Source organism: Triturus cristatus, chromosome 7, assembly GCF_964204655.1.
Source record: "Triturus cristatus chromosome 7, aTriCri1.1, whole genome shotgun sequence".
Taxonomy (NCBI): domain Eukaryota; kingdom Metazoa; phylum Chordata; class Amphibia; order Caudata; family Salamandridae; genus Triturus; species Triturus cristatus.
Genome location: NC_140590.1, coordinates 1,191,932,588 through 1,191,955,806, shown reverse-complemented (window position 1 = coordinate 1,191,955,806; position 23,219 = coordinate 1,191,932,588). Strand labels below are relative to the sequence as shown.

Here is a 23,219-nt window from a genome sequence, read left to right as displayed (position 1 = left end):
AAATCACCTGTTCTGATGAGGTTTATTAAACGCTTGATACACATGTTCACTCCCAAACCATTTGGGATGCTACGGTGTAAACTTAAGTTGGTCTTTACTGCGTCTCCTGACCTTAAAGACTGTCTTCCTCATTGTGATTAAGGGAGCTCATTGCATAATTGAACATCAGGTACTTTCAGTGCAACCACCATACAACATGTTTTTCTGAACAGGTGGTGGTGGCGGCCACTCAGACGACATTCTTACTAAAAGTTGTAACTCTTTTCTATGTCGGGCAAGCGGTTACTCTATCAGAGTTCTTTGCGCCCCCACTCCTCTTGAAAGAGGAATAGAAGCTCCATGGGTTGAACCTCAAAAGAACTTTGAGTTTTTACATTGAGTGTACCAAAGGCAATCGAGTAGATGATCAACTTTCTGTGGGGTTTCAGAAGCGAAGACTTTGAAGGCTATACAGAAGAGGACCCTGTCAAGATAGATAATACTCTGCATTAAGATCTGCTACATACTGGCCAAGTAGCAGCCTCCAAAATATCTGTGAGCGTATTCCGCAAGGGCCAAGTCTTTTACCACAGCATTGGCATGAGGAGCACCTGTCCTTGATATCTGTCAGGCTACAACGTGGGCATTGGTTCTAACTCTGTATTTTTGGCCTCCACTCCTGAAATATCGTTATTATTTTACCTTTCCAACTTTTGAGGGTCATGATGGAGCTGTAAGCAAGGAGAAGAATAGTAGTTTACTTAGTTTACCCTCCTTGGCTGAAATACCCATTTGGGAGAGTACACAATTAGGACGGTGTAGAGACAGAATATCGATGTGGAAATATTGAGTTGCATGAATATTGAGTCAAGAATATCGATGGTGTAAAATATCGAGGTAAGTTTTATCGTTGTTAAAAATATTGATTTTTGTGTCATTTAGAAATGTCGATTTTGAAAATATTGATGGCAAAAATATTATTCTAAATAGTATCAACAATTTATTTTGTTTAAGTTTTTTAAAATTATTTTGGTCTTGGTAATTTTATATGTTTACATTTATTTTTCAATGTTAAAATGTTTGTTTTTATTGTATTTTCATTTATTTTTAGGAGGCTAAAGGTGGGGAGTAATTTAAAAATATTTGTTTTAAATTTAAGTTTTATGTAAACTGTAGGAGCCGGATGTTGGTGTTTTCAGGGGATAAGGGTGTGGAGTAATTTAAGAAAGTTGTTTTAAAATACATTTTAATAAAAAAATTGTTAAACTTCTAAATAATTTTTAATTTGACATTTTTTTTTTAAATTTTGAAGTTTTGTTTGGGCGCAAAGATTTTAATGTAAATTGTATAAAATATCTAAAATAAAGATAGGAAAATGGTTTATATTTATATATTTTTATTGTTTTTATTTTTTAAATGTTTTAAGTAACTTTTTTGGGGGGGGAAATTTAGAATTGTACACTTGTTTAACATTTAAGAAATGTAATATTTATAAAAAAAAAAATTTGTGAAGGGTTATATCAGTTTTATGATCATTTAAAAAAAAATTGTTTTTTTAATATTTTTTTGACATTCTTGAAAATGTTACAATTTTTTTGCTAAATTAAAAATGTATCTTTTTATGACTTTTTTTCCTAGTTGAATTTATAAAAAAAATGTTTTATATATTTAAAATGTTTACATTATATAGCATTTTCCCTGAGTTTAGTTGGTTTTGGAGTTGGAATAGTAATTGTTTATGGTTTATTATTCAGCACTATCCTTGAGCTTAGTTGGTTTTTGCGTTGGAATAGTAATTTTTAATGGTTTATTATCTAGCACTTTCCCTGAATTTAGCTGCTTTTGGAGTTGGGAGTAGTAATTTTTTATGGGTTAATATGTAGTATTTTCCCAGAGCTTATATCTAAATTAAAATAAGAAAAACGGAGACGTATGCCAGTTTATATTAACATTTTTATTTGTAAACTCAAATTTTATTTTTGTTCTTCACAATTACATTATTTTCATTTGGTTCTGTTATACAATTTTTGAAAATATTGAAAAACATGATTCAGAAATTTGTGTTATTCAGAATACATTATAAAGTATAATATATTTTTTAAACTGTTTTGAAAAATGGTACATTTTTATGAAGTATAGTCATGTAATAGTGAAGTAAATATATTTTAGTTTTTTCATCAAACTTTTTGATTTTAAATATTGCTCAATTTTTATTTAACGTAAACTTTTTAGGACATTTGTTTTTACATGTTTTTTTAATACATTTTATATAATTTTATTTTTGTTGAAAAATGATATAACATGTATTTTACAAAGGTTGTACATTTTCTTTTTATTTAGTATATCAAATATTTAAAAAATCTTTGAACATTTTTTTAATTATTTAATATATATTGTATCAAACATTTTTTAAATAAACATTGTTATATTGGGTGCAGATTTACAACAGTCTTGTAATTTTATATGTTGAAGGTGACTACATCAAAGAAATATACATTTTAATATATATTAAACATTAAATTGTTTGTTTTTTGGTAATATAATATTTCATATATATTTTACAATTTTCTGTAGGTTTTTTGTACATTTTTATATTTAACTAAAAATATATTACATTATTGTTTTTTTGTTAATTATAACTCCATTGTTGTCTATGGGAGACTTTTTTAAAAATGTTATTACGCATAAATTTTTTTCTATTTCCTCACTTTTCTGGCTATCTGTTTTGTTTTTAGGTCCGTTTGGAAGACTGAATCTCGCGGTTGGAAGCTGCGTTTCGTCGTTCAGGCTAAGTTTGTTTTCATTTACTTTTAAGGTCGTTTTAGTGTAGGGGCGAGGTAGTAGTAGTGTAGTTAGATTTGTTAGGGTGTTAAATGTTCGTTTTTTGTGTAGTTAGGTGTTGTTTTGGTAGTTTAGTGTTTGATGTGTTTAACCTATGGTTGAAGAGTAGTAGAGTGTTAGTTATGTGTTGTTTAATTGTGTTATGTTGTATTTAATGTTGAAATTAATGTGTGTGGACTTATATATGTTATTGTGGGAGGGTGGGTATTTTTTTTTTGCTGGTTTTCCGTTTCGTGAACAGATGGGGCTGAAGACGCATTTTTTTTTTTAAAGGAAAGTTTGGGGGCCGAATCTGTTGGCGGGCGGATTGCCACCACCTGTATGGGGTGGCGATCCTCCTTCCAATTCCCACTTCTGCATACCATTTCCCCCCGCCACATTATGATGGCGGGGGGGGGGGACCCCGGTGGACAGGAAAACCATCTGCCAGTATTCCGCCTGTCGACGAGTCGACTGGGCGGAAAAGGGGCTCAACATGGTGGCGGTGTCTGCAAGACACCGCCATCCATATTGAGATGCAGGCGGTGAGCAGCCTTTCCATGGTGGTGTTGCTTTTGGGGCCCATTGCGGGCCCCCAGAATGTGGGGGTGGGGGGGTGCACATGGGGGGTACCTATGGTACCCCCCTGAATTTGCATGCACAAGGTGGCAGGCACCGCGTGGAGCCTGTCATGTTGTGCATGCAAATGCACAACATGCATTTTTAGCAGTGCGGCGGGTGCTGCTGACAGCACTGCCCGCTGCAATGTTAAAAATGCGGGATGCGCCCGCCAGTGTGGGAGGTGCATCTTCATATGCATGACGGGTCCGCCGCACCTATGGCGGGCGGTCCCTTTTGCCGTGGTGGGCGGACAATAATTACTTTCTTAAATTTCCTTTTATTTTTCGGGTTTGTTGGAGCGTTTTTTTTCAAGCTCATTTTCTGGATTTTGAGGGTTTTGATATTGAGTGGATTGAGTCGTTGAAGCCTTTTTTCTACAGTTGTAATTTTTATTTTTGTTGGCCCTTCTTTTCGAATGGATTCGTGTTTTGATTTGTCTACTATGTATTTGTTTGTTTTTGAGGACCATCGACTGCGACATAACTAAGGGGTTGATTGCAATGGCGGGCAGACACCGCAACGGCTGAAGGGACCTCCCGCCATAGGTGCGGCGGTCACGCTGATGTAATTAGGATGTGCCCGCCACAATGGCGTGCGCATCCTGTATTTTTAACATTGCGGCGGGCGGTGCTGCCAGCAGCACCTGCCGCAAGGTTAAAAATGCAAGTTGTGCATTTGAATGCACAACGTGACGGGCACCGCGCGGTGCCTTCCACGTTGTACATGCAAATGCAGGGAGGTACCATAGGTACCCCCCATGTGCACCCCCAACCCCCCCAACACCCTGGGGGCCCGCTACGGGACCCCACCAGCAGAAACCACCTGCCTGCCACCATGGACAGTATTTCCAATATTGTAATATGGATGGCGGTGTCTTGCAGACACCGCCACCATATCCAGCCCCTTTTCCGCTCGGTCGACGGGCTGAAAACCGGTGGATGGTCTTTACATCCGCCCGGGTCCCCCCCCCGGCCATCGTAATATGGCAAGGGGATAATGGGAGGCGGGCGGCAGTAAATGGCGAGCGGATCGCCACCGCCATATGGGCGGTGGCAATCCGCGCGCTATTGTAATCTGCCCCGAAGTAATTTATTATGTGTTGGAAACTTTTTTGGTTACATTTTTTATTTTTTATTTTAATGAATATAATATGTCATATATTTATATGTACGTTTTTAAATTTTTAAATGACAAAATTATAAATATTAATTTTAAAAAGAGTAGTATTATGTTTAAGTGTATCGTTTTAAAATGTGTTATAATGTTTAGCATTGTTTTTTTGTTTATAGTATAGATTTAGTTAACATGTCTAGGTATTCTAGCCCTTTGGTGTTCAGAAATAGTTATTTTGTGTTGTAGGTATTCATACATTGTTTTTGTTTGCTAACTAAGTTTAGGGCCTATTTTAGTTAGGGATTGCTCTAGCCTTACCTCTTGGTAGCTCTGGTCTGTTTTTTATGGCTTCTATTAGTTTGTGTAAGGTTGGTTGTCCTCTTCCTATTGTGGCTTGGAAGGCATTATGCCATCCTTCCACTGCGTTATTAGTTTTAGCTTTTTGAGCTAGTGTGCTATCATAGACCTTCCACCAAGGGATTTGGAACTTTGGTTGCCTTCGTTGCCCTGACCTATGTTGCCTTTCAACCCAGGTGTCTTCAAAGTAGTCAAGGAAGGGTGTTAGTTTTGCTTCGTCGGCTTGGTAGAAAGGGCATTCAAGAAGTATATTATAGTGGATGGCTACTTCTGTTGTTGGTACATAGGCCAGGGCTAATAATTTTTTGATTTGGTAAGCAAAGTTGCTATTTGTGGTGTAATCTATACTCAGAGTGGGTTTGGAGGTGTCTCCAGATACTTTGGTTGTTGTGATAATCGCAACCTTGTATTGCAGTGTGTGGGTATATTTTTTTAAGTTGACTGAATCATTGCTTGTTCAAAGTCCATTATTATTTTTTGTGGAAAGTAGTTGTGGGTGTGTTTTTATTACTGTAAGGAGTTCTATGTAGGTGGTATTTTGCTTGTTGGGGAGTAGTGCGTATATGAAGGAATGTTAGTGTCTTCATATTCGCTATGGATGGTAAAGAGTTGGTAAAAAGGCTAGTGCGAAGTTTGAGTGTACCATCCATCATCCATATTTCGCAGGTGTTTTTGACTTTTGAACGTTGTTGGTGGCGAAGATAATAATTTGTTTTTCATAAGTTATTGTCATGAGGAGCGTATGTCTCATCTTTGTGTGTGACAGTGTATCCTTGTAATATTTCGAATCCTGGAAAACTTTGAGGGGTGGGTTATTTGAACAGTTGCTCTCTTAGTTCTTGCATTAACTGTTTTAGAGTGGGGACGGATGGTAGTTGTCCAGTCACATGTTCAGGAACCCGATTGGTAAGTTTTTAAATATTTGGGTACTGGTCTGTTGGGAACTTGTACTTGCTTCTCTTATAATTTTCAAAGCATCTCTGACCTAGATTTCTGAGACATGGGGGGGGGGGTGGTTGTTTTTCCTGACATTAACATTTGTTTTGATTGTTGTGGCTCACCCACAGCAAGAATTGGAGTTGTATTTACTACATTTACAGTGGGTTTAGTTTCCTGTTATTTTCTCTTGTGTGCAAGTATAGCCCATGTAGCACAGAAAGTGTACCCTTTTGTGATGAATTTTGCTCCTTCTTCCCTTTTTTTGTATATCCGTGAATATATTTATATATTTATTAATTATAAAGTATTGAAAAGTAAACCTGTTCTTATAATTATTATTATAGTTTTAGTTAATTTGATTATTTTGTTTATTTAGTCTCTATAATTTAGTTGTAAAAATAAATACTTACTATTTTTAGTTAAAGAAGTTTATTTTGTTGATATTTTGTCGAAGTCTGTAAAAGCTGCTAAAAGAAAAGTATTAGTGTTTTTTTATGCAATCTATTAGTTTCATTAATTTACTCTATTTCTTGTTGGATACTTTTTTGATGTTCTTGGTTTATTCACTGGTTTCTGTTGGTTTAAAAAGAAAATGCTATTTTTATTAAAGTTTTAAATTTAATTGATTATTGTTTATTTATTCCCTATTTTATTTCGTTGTAAAATAGAAAATGGATTGCCTTTATAGTGTTTATTTAATTAGAGTTTTCTATTGGTTTCTGTTGGTGTACTTTTTTGAATTCTGAGCAGTTAGCATATAATTTGTTTAATATTAATTATAATTATTTAATGTTTGGTTTTATTTTGTGTAATTAAAATGCATGTGTATATAAATGTTATATTTTGTTTATATTTTATATATGTTTATTTTTGATAGTTGGTATTTTTTTTATGTTGGTTTGTTTATTTGTTTTTGGTTTTTCAGTGTATCTTTATTTTTGTTTAGTTTTGGGTTTTTATTTCAATGTTTGTTTTTCAATGTTTGGTATATGTTATTTTATAATATTGAAAGTAGTTTGTTTGTTGAAATGTTATTTGTTGGTATTGTTTATATGTATTTTTTCGGTGTTTGTGTTGATATTACTTAAATCAATGTTTTTGTTATGATATTTTTTCATCAATCTTTGTATCATTTCAGTTTTGTGTATTGAGTGTGGATATTTTTGTACACGATATTATTGACTTGATATTTTTGTAGTTCGATGTTATAGGAGTCGATGTATCAGTCAACCATTAGGACCATTGCAGGATCACATGTTACTTAAACGATTAATTATCTGGAATTATTTTGGCAAAAAACAGTATTCCAAAATTGATTTCCAATAAGAATCTAAACTAAAACATCCCAATACAATACAATTTTCTCCAGATTGCATCTAAAGTAAGTACCAGAACGTTGAGGGTTAATCTTAATTAGAAACACAGGGGTACAATAAATTAGGGGCTCATTACGATGGCAGGCGGACTCGTTGCAGTGCTTAGACCGCCCGCCAGACGTGCGGCAGTCCCACTACACATTAGGATGCAGCCGCCATCCCGGGCCCTTAACATTGCGGACGGTGTTGCTGGATGCAGCACAGTTCAGAATGTCAAATTGGCATGCACTCCATTTCTCTGCATTGCGTGGCAGGCACGCAGTGCATGGAAATGCAGGGGGGTCCCAGTGCAGCGACCCCCCCCCCTCCCCCCCCCCCCGAACAAGGGGGGGCCTGCAACTGGTGCCCAAACCCAATACCCAATACCCGCCATCCTTTCCATGGCGGCATCGCCACCTTGGAAAGGCCTTCTTATACCCACATCCTAATTTGGTGGACGGTGCCTGCTAGGCACCGCACCATTTTAGGAGCCTTGCACCCTCCGCCAGGCAATCGGTACGATTGCCTTTGGCGGTGAAGTGGCAGATGAAGTTCGAGTCTTCCGCGGTACCGACCGCCATCCTAATTGGGCGGTGAGTAATGTGCTTAGTGATGGCGGAAGGACCGCCAGCCCGGCAGTGGCGGTCCTGCCGCCATCCTAATGACTCCCTTAGATATTTTGCGTGAAATTTCATCAATTCATTTTATTTACTTTATTTCACATCTCTAATGTCAGTGTGATGTTTTCAACATTCCTCAATCTGTCGGAAGTAAAAATTTCTGTCTTTTATATTTGCCAATTTTTTTTTAACAGCCGACCCATTTCACGTTTAGTTTCTTGATTAGCGCTGAAATCAAGTCGGTATTAACTAAAGGATTGCTTGGGTTGATATTTAACAAAAAACAGTATTGTAGCACCATATTAACCATCCTTTAAATTTCTTAGTCTAGGGCTTCATATCTACTCATCGGTTTCATGATTAATTTAACAAAAAATATATTTTACTAAACCCGTTGACTTGCCATCTCATTATTGTAGTTGTATCCATAAATGAGTGGTCCTTAATATTTACATCCCTGAGTCGAGTGGCAGTATTTATATTGGGATTTTTTATTTACACTGATCCTTCCCTTTAAAAAACTATCACGATTCCTTACTCCAAAACTTTTTAGTGAGACTTTTCCAACTTCAGATTATCCTCAAGTCTATGTTCTTTAAGCTTCTTTGTCATTAAATCAATAGACTATTTATGTGCAATGGGCCTATTATTGTACCTAGATGATATAGTAGTAAATGTAGCGAGGTAATGTTTTAATACGCGGAAGAGCTAGTCCTCCTTGTGCAAAACAACTATATCTGGGAGTTTTGTTTCCCTCTATAATGGAGGAGAACAAACTCTTGGTTTCCTGGCATTCAGCGTGCATGGGGTATCCAAAAAAACTAAAATAAATAGCAGCAGTCTGTTAGTTGAATAAGAGCAACTACGCCTAATATTGAAGTGGGAAGAGACTTTCATCTGCATAATAGAGATTTTAATATATGAATTAATAACTTCTAGTTCAGGCCCTACAGATCTGCTAGATGTGTTGTTAAATAAGTCCCTAAAATACCCCTAGCCATGTGATTTAATGAGCCTTTAATTTCTGTGATTAAATGTTCCGGAGTTGAATTACATAATAAAACCTCAGTTTTCATTTTTTTTTAATTTTATATTGACTCATTTTTTTAATTGAGCAAGGATCCTAAAAATCTGCTCCTGAACGTTCTTGTCCCGCTTAAGTAATAACATGGTATTATCTGACTATAGCTTGATTTTGGCTATTCTCGAGATAGGAGGGTATATGATTTTATCTGATTAAATAGCTATGTCTAAAGGCTCAAGCTGACTGGGTTTTCCCACTCACTGTTCTTCTTGCCAACAGAAGCCCTGCCCACCACAGGACCTACTAAATGCAACTTAAGGCGCAACCACATCTGTAGGCACCTGGACACCTAGCTTGCCACTTGCCTGTGGTCTCCATTTCCTGCTTAGTCTAAATTGATCCAATGAGACCGCAGCTGCCCATGTTTTCCAGACCTGGTTTTCTCACTCGCCGCTCTTCCCATCAACAGAAGCCCCACCCACCCCATAACCTACTTAATGCAGGTGACAACACTACCGCGAAGTGGATGCACACAGCGGGTGGGCCGCTGGTGCACCAAAGGTGTGCCAAACACAAGCCTTCTGAGCCCGTCCGCGCCTGGACTACACCCATTGCCATGACCTCTGGCCCTCCAGTTCCCCAAAGATGCACCATTGCAGAGCACTACACACTTGATTCCACAACAAACACTGTAGGGCCTTTCACCTGCACCCACTGCCTCTTCACCTGCCACGGCACACACACCAGCCCACTAACCAGCCCCACCACAAACGCACCAGAGACACCATCTGAGCAAAAACACCAACTCTCATGCGCCCTTCTCAACACATGCTCACTATGCAAGCATTACACTGAATTATGGGACCTCATTGCCACCCTCGTACCTGACAGTCTTCTTCACTGTGACCTGACTCAACCCCACATCCGCCTGATCCCTGATAGATATAAAATCACTCACCAGTAGAGCACCAACAAGATGGGAGGAGGACCAGCCATCATCCACAAAGAGACCATACAGTGTACCACCACAACACCAACACTACCACCACCCCCATGGAACATATCAACTTCAAGCTCCAAACGGACAAGATCAGAGCCACCCTTTGCATATCGACCCCCAGGCCAGCACTGCAGCTGCTACAACACCATCACTGACTTCATTGTGCCCTTAGCCTTTGACTCCAAGGACTACATATTCTGTGGCAACCTAAAATTTCCCCATCGACTACCTCCATGACAAAAATACTGCACACCACCTCGACAGTATGAGCAGCCTTTGATTGACCCAGATCGTCCATGACCCTAAACACACTTCAGGACACATGCTGGATCAAATTTTCACCTCTGGCAACCACGTCAAATACATCCATCTCAGAGAACTCACATGGCCGGATCACTCCATCATCCACTTCTGCATCTACAGCCCCCGCGCTTCCACCCCTCAAGATGACCAATGGCCCCCCACTGGATGTGGAATAAAGTCTCCGAGACCATCTGGGCGAACGCCCAACCCTGCTACCGCCACCAGCCTCGAACAGGGAGTGAAAAGCTTCAACGCCTGGATCACCAATTGCGCAGACAGCATCGCCCCCATCAAGATCAACATCCAGAGAAAATCATCTAAAAAGGCCAGCTGGCACCCCCAATAACTAAGAACAGCGAAAGGAGTCCGCAAACAACCTCAGCTGCTTATTCCATGACAAGATCGGAACCATTTACATAACCTTCAAAGCCCAACCCACACCTACGGACTTCCTTGGCAGATACGCCACCACCATAACTGAGACGAACCACACACTGACCACCTGAACCATCCTCCTCTCCCAGGACACCACCTCCACCATGAAATCCATCCACTCAGACCCATGTCCTCACCACATCTTCAACCTTGGAAACTAAAGGATCAGCCAGGAACTCGCCACACACTGATCAAAAGACTCCACCACATCGGCATACAAGGAGACGCACTCAGTTGGATCACCTTCCTCACTGAAAAAACCCAGAGGATCCACCTCCCAACTTTCACCTATGAACCCAAGGAGATCACCTACAGTGTCTCCAAGGGCTCATCCCTCAGCCCCATGCTCTTCAGCGCATATATGACCCCACTGGCCTACATAGTTTGATCCCAGGGTCTCAACATAATTTCCTACTCAGACGACACTCAACCTCTCACCCACCGACGACCCCACCACCACCAGAACCATCTTCCACAGATGCATGACAAACATCGCAGGCTTCATGAAGAACAACTGCCTGCAGCTGAACACAGACAAGAGGGAAGTAGTGATCTTTGGCAACGACGACTCCTGGTGGCCATCAGACCTAGGACCGGTAACCCACTCCCTCCAACCAGGCCTGAAACCTCAGAATCCTCATAGATTACAAGCTCACCATGAAATCGCAGATCAACACTGTCTCCTCCATCTGGTTCCTCGCTCTGCGCATGGTACACAAGATCTTCAAGGGACTATCCTTACACATGAGACGCACCGCCACACAAGCCCTCATCACCGGCCGACTGGTCAATGGCAATGTCCTCTATGTGGGAAGAGCCGCACACTTTCTACAGAGACTTCAGACCATACAGAACACGGCAGTAAGACTAATGCTCCGCCTTCCCCGACCAGCCCACATCACACCCCACCTCCGGAAACTCCACTGGCTCCCCATACAGAAGACATGCCAATTCAAACTGCTGACCCACGCACACAAGGCTCTACGCAAATAAGGACCCGCTTACATTAACCACCGCCTGGACTTCCACCAACCATCATTAAGACTACGCTCTGCCTCCCTTTCACTTGCCCATACCCCCTGCATCTACTAAAGCAGGAGTGGAGGGCGGTCCTTCTACCACATCGGAGCAAAGACCTGGAAAAGCACTCCCGGACCGTCACCTCACTTCCGGAATTCCGAATGGTCCTCAAGACCTGATTTTTCGAATAATCCATAAGGGCCTGCAAGTGCCTGGATACCTGCTTTTGTGATTAGCCGCGCTTTATAAATCCTGATTGATTGAATAAAAAGGGTGAATAAAAACGGAGATGGTAGACACCCCTGTTTAGTTCCACAATTTAGTTTTAGGGTGCGACATATGAAGTGTGTAATATCAAACTCGACTTAGATCCACTATAAAGATATTTTTTAATCTTTAGAATCTGGGAGGGAAAGCCAAATCTTTGTAGAATAAAAAAGGGCTCTCCCTGCATATAAAATCCAAAGCCTTCTTTACGTCTGATAAAAATACAGCTGCTGGAGTCTGTGTTATTAAAAAAAAAAATGTAAAGCTTCATGTAAATATTTGTTACTGGCATATAGTTGTCACCCTCTATAAAACCTTTTTGACTTACTGGATCAACTTACCTGCTATTCTATTCATTCTTTTAGCTATCAGTTTAGAAATGATTTTGTAATTGGAATTCAAGTGACTAATGGGTCAATATGAATGGAATTTTTTCAATCATTTGTGCTGGAATTAAGAGGATTGAAAACTTGCAGCTTACATATTTTTCAGGACTTTCTAGCAATAGATCATACTTTTACTTCTGGCTAAGTGGGCAATACATAAGTGCCTTGAATGTCCTGGAAATAATGTAGATTTTCCCTTATTTCAGCAGGTGACTTAAAGATCATATTGTTCTATGTAAGCGGGCTTAATAACAGGCACAAAATCATGCTAATGAAACTTTGGTGTTAACACAGTCCTGCTGTTATTTTTCTAGGGGAAACACACATCTCTACAAGTATTCTTTCTCATATGTCCATGTTTAATAAGTAGTCTGACTTCCATTCTCATCTACAATAGGTGCTCCCAAAGAAGAATTGATCACTATTTTTGGCTGAAAGACTCTAGGCCAAGATACATAGCTTTCAGACAGATCAAGGATTGTGGGCTTGGATTAATTGCACTATTGGCCACTAGTTACTTACTAATGCTAGTTTATACGCCATTGTAGAAGACCATCCTGTTCCATTAACTGATCTTTTTCAGTCTCTTTTTCAGATACCTGGCAAGATAATTATTGAGAATGATGTCAATTTTGTGAAGCAACCCAAATTTGACTCTCCTACATTCAATCAAATGCAGATCTAATCTGCAACAGAAAGATTCCTCTACTTGGGTCAGAAGGTGCTAGACTTAATAGGTCTTTGGAGATCCAAATGTCCAAATATTAGAAATTACTCCTGTTACGCAACTAGGCATGAATCAGCTACCCAAATTGTTATTTTTTTTTTAAAAAAAATATCATCAGACCTTAAATTAGCGCAGCTGTTGAGTTAACCAAACAGCTTCTCAGATCATTCAGTTTTAGAACTATTGCCAAAAATGTGCAAGTCCCATCTGATGTAAAGATAAATGTTTAATAAATGTTCTCCAGAAAATAGATTATGGGTTTTAGAGACTAGTGCAGCAACAAGGGTGTATTTTTTTATTGAACAGGGTAAAAAAAAGAACAATTTTCTATCTGAAAAGTACTTGTCTTCTAAAACACATATGTTCGAGGCAGATGAGCTGCAGATTACACACTTGTGCATAGATCACCATCTGGTGTTGGGCCCGGATGTTTGCAGTTTGTTTTTCCTCTTGGAAAGTCTTTGGATGTCACGAGGTTGGTGACTCCTTGCGCATGGGCTTCGGCTTCATCGTCGGATAGTTTTTTTCCGCCATCGGGCTCGGATGTGATCTTTGCGCTCCGGTTCCGAACAGCTTCCAGTTCGATGGTCGACGCGCAATCCTCACCTTAAACCGCGGTATTGTTTTGATCACGATCTCCCCCACTCGACGCGCCTTCTCATTGGCACGGACCTTCAGTTCCAGTCGTCGACGGCGGCCTTCAGGCCTCTCGAAGCTTCGGTCCTGGCTAATGGAAAGGACTCCATTTAAAAAGTGCCCTCGATGTGGGTCCAAATTCCCCCACACTGATCTCCACGAGGTATGCAATCTCTTCCTCTCCCCTGAACACGAGGCTCGAGACTGTCCGGCGTGTAAGTCCTTCCGGTCCAAAAAGACTATTCGGGACCGAAGAGCCAGAAGAACTATGGCGCACTCCTCGACGACGATTCCGGACGACATCTTCGGAGAAGGCATCGACGCTCCAGAGCAGTACACCGAAGAGGGCCTCGTCAGCGCTTCCGAGGCCGACGACTCAAATGTGGAGGACATCACCCCGGCGCAGAGGGTCGTGAGTACTTATCCCGCCCCCCTCACACCCCTGCCGTCACCGAAAAAGGCTCCGGTCATGCCTTTGCCTCCGGGCCTAGGCAAGACCAAGGTCACTGCTTCCAAAACCCCACCTTCGGGCCCGGTGAAGAAGCCAAGCAAGCCTTCCGGCGGCTCGGGCTCGAGCCAGCCTACTCCCGGTTCTGAAAAGCAGGCTCCGGCACCGAAAAAGAAGCCGACCCCCATATCGACACAGAGCTCCACACCGAAGCACTCGGGGTCGAAACCCAGCTCTTCGACACCAACACCACCTTCGGTGCCGACCAAAGCACGCAAGGCCACCGGCACCGACACTTCGAGGCCAAAATCCATCTCGGCGCTGACCAAGCGTGCGGAGGTTCCCAAACCAGGTTCCAAACAACGAACCAACACGGAAAAGCCTAAAAAGCCAAGGGCACCGATTCCTTCGGCGCCGACGGACAGACCAGCCTCACCGGACTTGTTTACACCGGATCCCTTGCAAAAAATACTCACCAAGGATCCAAAAACTGGACATTTGACCCTTTCTTCCAAAAAGAGACATTTGGAGAAACCTGCTCCAAAGAGGAAGGACTCTGCTACCTCCCCGTTCAGAATACCTTCCCCCACCTCCTCCACCTTTTCCACCTCCACCCCCTCCGCCTTCTCCACCCCCTCCGCCTTCTCCACCCCAACCTCATCGTTCTTCCACCCCTTCTCCACAAGATGATGATCACGGGGACCCATATGATGACATAGGGGATGTCCCACAGGGGACCCCACTCCTACAGGATCCCCAGACCCATGGGACGACTACAATATACCTGATATCCCCAACGTTCCACAAGATGACCTTTACCCCTCCAGGCCATTTCCACCAGAAGACTCATTGGGGTTTCACCACCTACTGCAAAGGGTGGCACACTATCACGGGGTAGACTTACATACCGACCCCGTGGAGGAAGATTTCCTCCTCGACACGTTAGACACCACACATAGGTCTACCTCCATATTACCTATGCTTAAAGGAGTGGTAAAGCATGCGCCAGAGGTTTTTAAGGACCCAGTTAGAGCCAGGGTCATTAACCCGCGCATCGAAAAAAATACAAAGCTGCCCCCACAGATCCCTCCTACATCAGAGGGCCAGCGCCACTAGACTCTCTAGTGGTGTCCACTGCACGTAAAAGGGCAAATTCCCAGGCGTCATGCGAAGCACCATCACTAGACAGAGTCAAAGATACTGGATGCATCAGGGAAAGGCACTGCGTCACAAGCAGCCAATATGTGGCGTATCGCCAATACTCAAGCGCTATTGGCCAGATATGACAGGGCACATTATGACGAGTTAGAGAGCATAATGCACCATCTCCCTGAGAAATATAAAGCTAGGGCCACAAACTAATTCAAGAGGGTAAAACAATTACAAACACCTCTATACGCTGTGCCTTAGATGCAGCAGACACAGCTTCCAGGGCCATCAATACAAGCGTCCTCCTGCGTCGCCATGCTTGGCTGAGAATATCGGGGTTTAAACCGGAGGTACAAGCCTCCATCCTTAACCATCCCTTTGACCAGGAACATCTATTTGGCCCAAAGGTAGATGAGGCCCTAGAAAAAATGAAGAAGGATACAGATACGGCGAAGTCCATGGGAGCCTTACAGTCACACCCTCCTAGACGCTCCTTTCGCCGCTCTTCCTTTCGCAGTACATCTAGAGGCTACTCCTCAGATACCGCATCCACTTCGTACAAATCCCCAACTCAGTCCACCTTCACGAGGGGTTATTTAAGAGGCGGCTATAGGGGTAACAATAATAAAGGCAGAGGCAAAACAAACAACGCCCACTCTGCCACAACGCCTACCCAATGACTTCCCCCCCCCACTCCCCCCAGACCATTCCACTCCGGTCGGGGGCAGACTCCAACATTTCCTTCCCGTCTGGGCTACCATCACCTCAGACAAATGGGTGGCACAAATAATTCAATCCGGCTACTGCCTAGAACTGATATCTACCCCCCCAAACATTCCACCCAGGCAGCGCCCAATGTCACAAGAACATTTAATACTCCTAAAGCAGGAGGTAGTCTCCCTCCTACAAAAACAAGCAATAGAACCCGTTCCTACCAACCAACAAAACATGGGAGTCTCCCTATATTTTCTCATACCAAAAAGGGACGAGACTCTGCGGCCCATCCTAGATCTCCGGCCCCTAAACACATACATGCACTCCGACCATTTTCATAGGGTAACGCTTCAGCAGGTACTTCCGCTCCTCTCCCAAAATGACTTTTTGACCACCCTAGATCTAAAAGACGCCTATTTTCACATTCCCGTGCACAAAGCTCACCGCAAGTACCTCAGATTTGTAGTGGACGGACAACACTTCCAATTCAAGGTGCTCCCGTTCGGAGTCACAACAGCGCCAAGGGTATTTACCAAGTGCCTAGCAGTGGTAGCAGCACATTTGCGAAGACCACACATCCACGTCTTCCCATACTTAGACGACTGGCTGATAAAAGCCGGGTCGTACAATCAGTGTGTTCAACACACATCTACTACCATTCAATTACTCCACCGGCTGGGCTTCACAGTAAACCACCAGAAGTCCCATCTCCAACCATCCCACATAAAACAATACCTCGGTGCCACCATAGACACCTCAAGAGCACTAGCCTACCACAATCCGGCCAGGATTGCAAGCATTCAAGCTCTACGCGCAAAATTCGCACTGCAACACTCCCTTCCACCTCGAGTGTTTATGCAACTAATAGGGATGATGGCCTCTTGCATTTTCATAGTGCCTCACGCAAGACTCCAGATGCTTCCTCTCCAAGAGTGCTTAGCGCGCCAATGGAACCAGGCCCAGGGTCAATTAACAGATCTGGTGTTGGTAGACGGTCGCACCCATCGCTCTCTGCAGTGGTGGAACCTTTCCAAAGGTCGACCGTTCCTGTACCCGGTTCCTCAAATAGTACTAACAACGGACGCCTCGCTCTCCGGCTGGGGAGCTCATCTACTACATCTCACCACACAGGGCAAGTGGACACCTCAACAAAAGTTACTCCATATCAACCATCTGGAGTTACTAGCAATCTTTTTAGCCCTAAAATCTTTTCAAACCCAAATTTTAGGCAAGGCAGTCTTGTTCCGGACAGACATGACAGCCATGTATTATATCCAAAAACAAGGCGGCACACACTCTCCACAGCTCTCTCACCTAGCACAGAGCATATGGAGATGGGTGATACCCCAGAAAATCTTTCTCCTAGCTCAGCATGTCCCAGGAGTCCAAAACACAGTGGCAGATCTGCTCAGCAGACAGACACAACAGATCCACGAGTGGGAGCTTCACCCGCAAGTTCTTCACCCATACTTTCAAAAGTGGGGGCATCCACAGATAGACATCTTCGCCACCCACGAAAATGCCAAATGCCCAAGCTTCGCCGCCAGATACCCACACTCATTGTCCAAAGGGAATGCGATATGGATGAACTGGTCAGGCAAATTTGCGTACGCTTTTCTGCCTCTCCCACTCATTCCACTAGTGGTGCGCAAACTACAACAACACTCCCTCACACTAATCCTAGTAGCTCCAACGTGGGCCAGACAACCATGGGATACCACACTGCTGGAACGATCTGTAGTGCCGCACCAAAAACTACACCTCTCTCCACACCTCTTAACCCAGAACCATGGAGAGATCAAACACCCGGACCAATCGCAACTCAACCTTGCGATCTGGCTCCTGAAATCTTAGAATTCGGGTACCTAAATCTTCCCCCTGACTGTATGAACGTCATCAGAGAAGCTACAAGACCTACCACTAGAGCGTGCTACGCCACCAAGTGGAAACGTTTTGTTATTTATTGCCATAACACCATCAATCCACTGGACGTGTCCATTCAACACATCATAGGCTACTTACTCTTCCTACAAAGGTGCAATCTAGCCTATACGTCCATTCGACTACACCTCGCAGCTATTGCAGCTTACCTACAAAACAGGCAGCATCTCTCACTCTTCAGAGTACCTGCCATTAAAGCCTTCATGGAAGGCCTTAAAAGAATAATTCCCCCCAGAGTGCCACCCTCACCTGTGTGGAACTTTATCGTTCTCACAAGGCTAATGGGGCCTCCCTTCGTACCTCTCCATAAATGCGAACTACAGTTCCTAACATGGAAAACCGCCTTTCTTGTAGCCATCACTTCCCTTAGAAGGGTCAGTGTGATACAAGCACTTACCATTCAGGAACCTTTTCTCCAAATGCACCATAACAAAGTTGTTCTCCGTACCAACCCAAAATTCCTCCCTAAAGCCATTTCTCCATTTCACCTAAACCAAACAGTAGAACTACCAGTATTTTTCTCGCAACCACAGACCGTTGCAGAAAGGGCTCTTCACACACTGGATGTGAAACGAGCCTTACTCTACTACATTCAGAGAACACAATCTTTCCGTAAGACAAAACAACTGTTGGTTTCTTTCTCTCCACCACACAAAGGTAACCCCATCTCAAAATCAGGGATAGCTAGGTGGATTGTAAAATGCATTCAAATCTGCACCATAAAGCAAAGCGAACGCTATCCATTCCCCCGAAAGCCCATTCTACACGAAAAATAGGGGCTTCCATGGCATTCTTAGGGAACATCCCATTAGATGATATCTGCAAAGCAGCTACATGGTCAACACCGCACACTTTCACCAAACACTATTGTGTAGATGTGCAAACTAAGCAACAAGCTAGTGTGGGCCAGGCTGTACTCAGAACAGATGCATACTGGTAAGTAGCATATTCCTTATACTAATGACTGTCATTAAACACAGCATCTAATAGAACATTGTACCTTATCATTCAGCATGAATTACACGTATCACAAGTAGTAGTAGTCATTTGTATGTTTAGGCAACCAGTCTTTTCATATATCCTTACATGGATAGTGTGATTGCCAGTACATTAATGTTTCTCCATATTTGTGTCTCCAAGCAGGAAGCAACAGAATAACACTTTCTCTAATTTTCAGTCCAAGATGCTTTGGAGGTTGATAAAAAAAAATTAAGAATTTAGCATGAATAATAGAGAATTTTCAAACACTATTTTATTTTTATTGGTTAATTTGTAAAGCGGTGTCTAACAAACATGTACTTTGCCATTGATAATAATGAATTGGAAATGTCCCCCCAAATTGGATTGGAGCAAAGCACAGTTTCAATGTAATGGGTACAGTGCAGTGTGTTTATGTTCACACTAGTGGGTGTTTGTTTTTCCAGATGCTTTAAATCTTGTTTTCTGTTTTTAGGTGGACACTTTCCTGATGATCAGTGATCACTCTGTCGATTCCTTCTTTATGTCAGCCTTAAATTTGTATCGGCGCCAGGTCAACGCAGACTCCCTATTCATTAATTTACAGCCAGAGCAGGGAAGCAGGTGAGATCTTGTGTACCAATTCAATGTCTTTGGGCCTGATTTAGAATTTGGTGGACAGGATTACTCTACCATAAATGTGACAGCTAACCTACCCACCTTATTTCAAGTCCCATAGGATAATGTAATAAGGCACTTGTAATAAGACGGATGGGATATCTGTCACATTTATGACGGAATAACCAGTCTACTAAACTCTAAATCAATCCCTAAGTGTATATTGTGCAGCCTGGAAGAAAGGTTACCTTTTATGCTAAGTGTAATACCAAATGTGACTTAAAATCTTAAGTCCATGCCAAATGTAAAAGTAAGTGTGATCAAGGAACCCAGGTTGCATGGCAGCTACCCACCCAAGTTTTACCCAGAATCCTTATTCAATGAAAAATACAAGACCTAGGGAATTGCAGAACCTACATTCCACAATGTATTTGCAACAAGCCATGCAGTATGTACTATAATAATGTGAAGACCAAGTGAATGCAGAACTCACCTCCCATGTCCGGTGTACCCAAGAACATTTTATCTGACAAGTTTAGTACCAGCTCCCTGGAACCCATGTTACATGATAATTATAGGACTAAGTGTAAGGCTCGGTCTAGCATTAGTGTGTTCTGATCCAGCACTGAGTGTCCGGTTTTATACATGTGGCCCATGCAAATGTTCAGCTTACTGTACATTCCCTGCAAGCAGAGCACTTTAGGCAATACCCGTTCATCACTCCATCCAATGAGCTACTTTTCTCTTGCCCACCATCATAATCTTATCCACAATATTTTACCAGCATCAAACTGGAATTCGTAGATCATGTGTTGTTTCAAGTCGACCCCATTGAGCTACTTGTGCTTCCCATGTGTTCTTGCGCTCTGTATCGACTTGCACTAGATCCACAGCTGCTCATTTATTGGTATGTAAGCCATACTGCTATATCCAACCCTCTTCTTTTCCAATGCTTGGTGTCGTCCATTCTCCCCATTTTATGAAACAGAGGTACGTACAAAAGCACAACCGTAGGGCAGAGTTGGAGTCCGTCCGTGGGCCTATTCTATGCCTCCATAGAGCATCTCGGTGTCACACCACCATTCCCCGTGATATAGAAAAGAAAAACAAAAAGGTGAATGGTGTGGTTCTGCCACAAAAGGAGCAGTCCAAACAGAACACCTCTTAACATTTTTCTTCATTATTTTCTGTTTTCAGTGATCTTTCTACCATTGCTTATTCACATACACTGCCAACTTAGGGCGAAAAAAGCAAACACAAGGAGATGATGGACGGAGTGTGAAATGTTTCAAATACTCCCCTCGCCCCCCCCCAGTCACAGATCTGGGTTGAATCCATCATCATTCTTTAGCTCACTTTGCCACACCAGTTCAGACATAGCTATATGCAAATCATTCTTGAACATGTTCCTCACGGGAACAGTCAAGCACGAACTGCCAAGCCAGGTCTTCTTTGGACCGGAAACAAGCATCTTGGCCCAGTTTCGAGGTAACACCCCTCATCAGCCTGGCTAGCTTGACTCCTGTGCCAAAGTGAGCAAGGGATCCACGTCTGGGCATTCCCTGCCAACCTAGGGCGAACAAAGCAAACAGAAGTAGATGGTGGACGGAGCGCTAACACTTTTCAGACACTCACCCCCAGTAGAACAAGACAAAGCTGCCTTGTCTAAAATCACAGTCTCCTGCTCATGTGCAGAAGGTTGCAGCCTTCCAGAGCACCAAACCACTACATGAGACAAATTAGGATACACGTATTCTGCCCCAAGTAATTAACGATGTATACTGTTACCTACAGATTTCTCTTCACTTGAATCCTCTCCAGGTCCCAGTCTGGATACAGAACTTAAGATGGCTTTCCTGCACCAATATGCGACACCTGGCTCCTTCCTAGCTATGGGTTTCACTCTGGATATGACCTAATAGGGCTGTATAAAGCACCATGCTGACGCAGAGTTTTCAGTTCATTTCTTTTCTGCGCCCTGTGATGAAAGTTAGTCTGGAATTTTTTCCATTCAATTTGAATCATGTAAGTCACCTCATTGTTCCCACCTCGTTGGCACTGTTGTTCAGAGCCTGAGTTTGAGCCCGTTGCTCCTCTGGATCTGGAGCAGGTGGCACCACTTACCCTAGAGCTTGGGCCTTCCTCAGAACCAAACCTTCTAACCTTCTGGCAGCCACGCAGAAGCTCCCTCTACCCCAAGATCCTCATTCTGGGGTCTGAACCTCAGCATTTCTAAGTGATGGTCAACCTCTTTTGTCGAGCGACGTTAATCTTTAGAGCTCCTTTGGGCCTCATGGGCCACCCCCTTGTGGGATTCTGCACAACTAGGTAATTTATGGACATCGAAAGGGTTTGATAAATGGGACATGATTGGCATTTCACAAATTAAAGATTTATGGGAAAAGGGTGGGGTGAAAATATTTGCCACGAGCTAGCCGACACTGAGTTTTTTCGTTACACACAGGTTAGCCATGCACCACACTCACTCCTTCCAAAGGGCTCCTCCCTTCCCGAATCATCCCAGTTGGAGGACAGGATACTAGATGGTCACCTCCCGGATAAGACCATCTCCTTAATCTATAATAAGTTGATATATAATATCGTAAGACCCTGTCTCTGTACTGCGGCAGAAATGTGTGGCAGACGGGATAGAAATGGATGATGAAGAATGGAGGGAGGCGGTATCCTCCCCTCGGGTGGTGGCTATTCCAGCACGATTAAGACTAGTACAGCTTAAAATCCTGCACAGGATATATATGACCGGCCCCCAAATAGTGCAGATGGGAAGAGCTGAAACAGGAGACTGTTGCAGAAGGTGTGGGCAGATAGGCACCTTTATGCACATCATATGGGAGTGCACACACATTCAAACATACTGGAGGCCGTTCTCTTCCAGGGGATCCTCATCAATAGTCCTAAGCATTAGAATATTCCCGCCCATGCGCGGGACCCCGGAAACACTATATTATATGTGCCCCACATATATATATATATATATATATATATATATATATATATATATATATATATATATATATATATATATATATATTCACTTAAAAAACCATAGGTTTCACACAAGTTATAGTTAGCTGTACATTTCACTCGTAAAAAACCAATGAAATTCCACGTTATAGTTAGATCAGGTAACTATAACTTGCGCCCCCGCAATGCACTGCTGATGACGTCATATATTACATCACTTATGACATGGTCAGTGACATCACTCATGACATCAATGATGACATCTGAAATGACACATTGTGCATTGCGGTCGCGCAAGTTATAGTTACCTGATCTAACTATAACTTGGAATTTCATTGGTTTTTTACGAGTGAAATGTACAGCTAACTATAACTTGTGTGAAACCTATGGTTTTTTTAAGTGAATTTGTACGGTTTTTTAAATGCTAAGTTATGTATTTATTTTTAATTTTTGCGCGCACCGTGCGCGCGCTGTGGGCACCGAGCGCCCACGTTGCGCATTTCGTACCGTGCACGCCTCGCCATTTTTTACAAAATAACAATTGTTTTTTTCTCCCTTGGGGGTCCTTAGATTTATATATTAAATGTGATTGTTAATTCTTTTTTTTTTTTATTTTGTTTACCGTACGCGTACGGTAAGCTTACCGTACGCGCACTCTGCGATTTGTTTTTTTTAAAATTATTAAATTTATTTTTCATACTTTTTTGTCCTTCGTGAACCCCCTGACGAACGCTAGGGGGTCTGCAACTCTCTTCGTTGCCCCCTTTTCATGTTATCAACCTTTGTTTTTCAGTGCGAGAGACAG

General features: G+C 42.4%; 1 protein-coding gene across 3 annotated transcripts in view; it reads left to right on the top strand.

Moving 5' to 3' along the window:
• Nucleotides 1-23,219, top strand: part of TEP1 (telomerase associated protein 1) — a 1,383,286-nt gene that overhangs the window by 431,248 nt on the left and 928,819 nt on the right. For all 3 annotated transcript variants that reach the window (XR_014966740.1, XM_085618536.1, XM_085618535.1), the window contains exon 16: nucleotides 19,308-19,435. Coding sequence is in view for 2 of the 3 variants with exons in the window: in XM_085618536.1 (XP_085474662.1) it covers nucleotides 19,308-19,435 (128 nt within the window). In the remaining variant the exon portion in view is untranslated. The remainder of the gene's footprint in view (nucleotides 1-19,307; nucleotides 19,436-23,219) is intronic.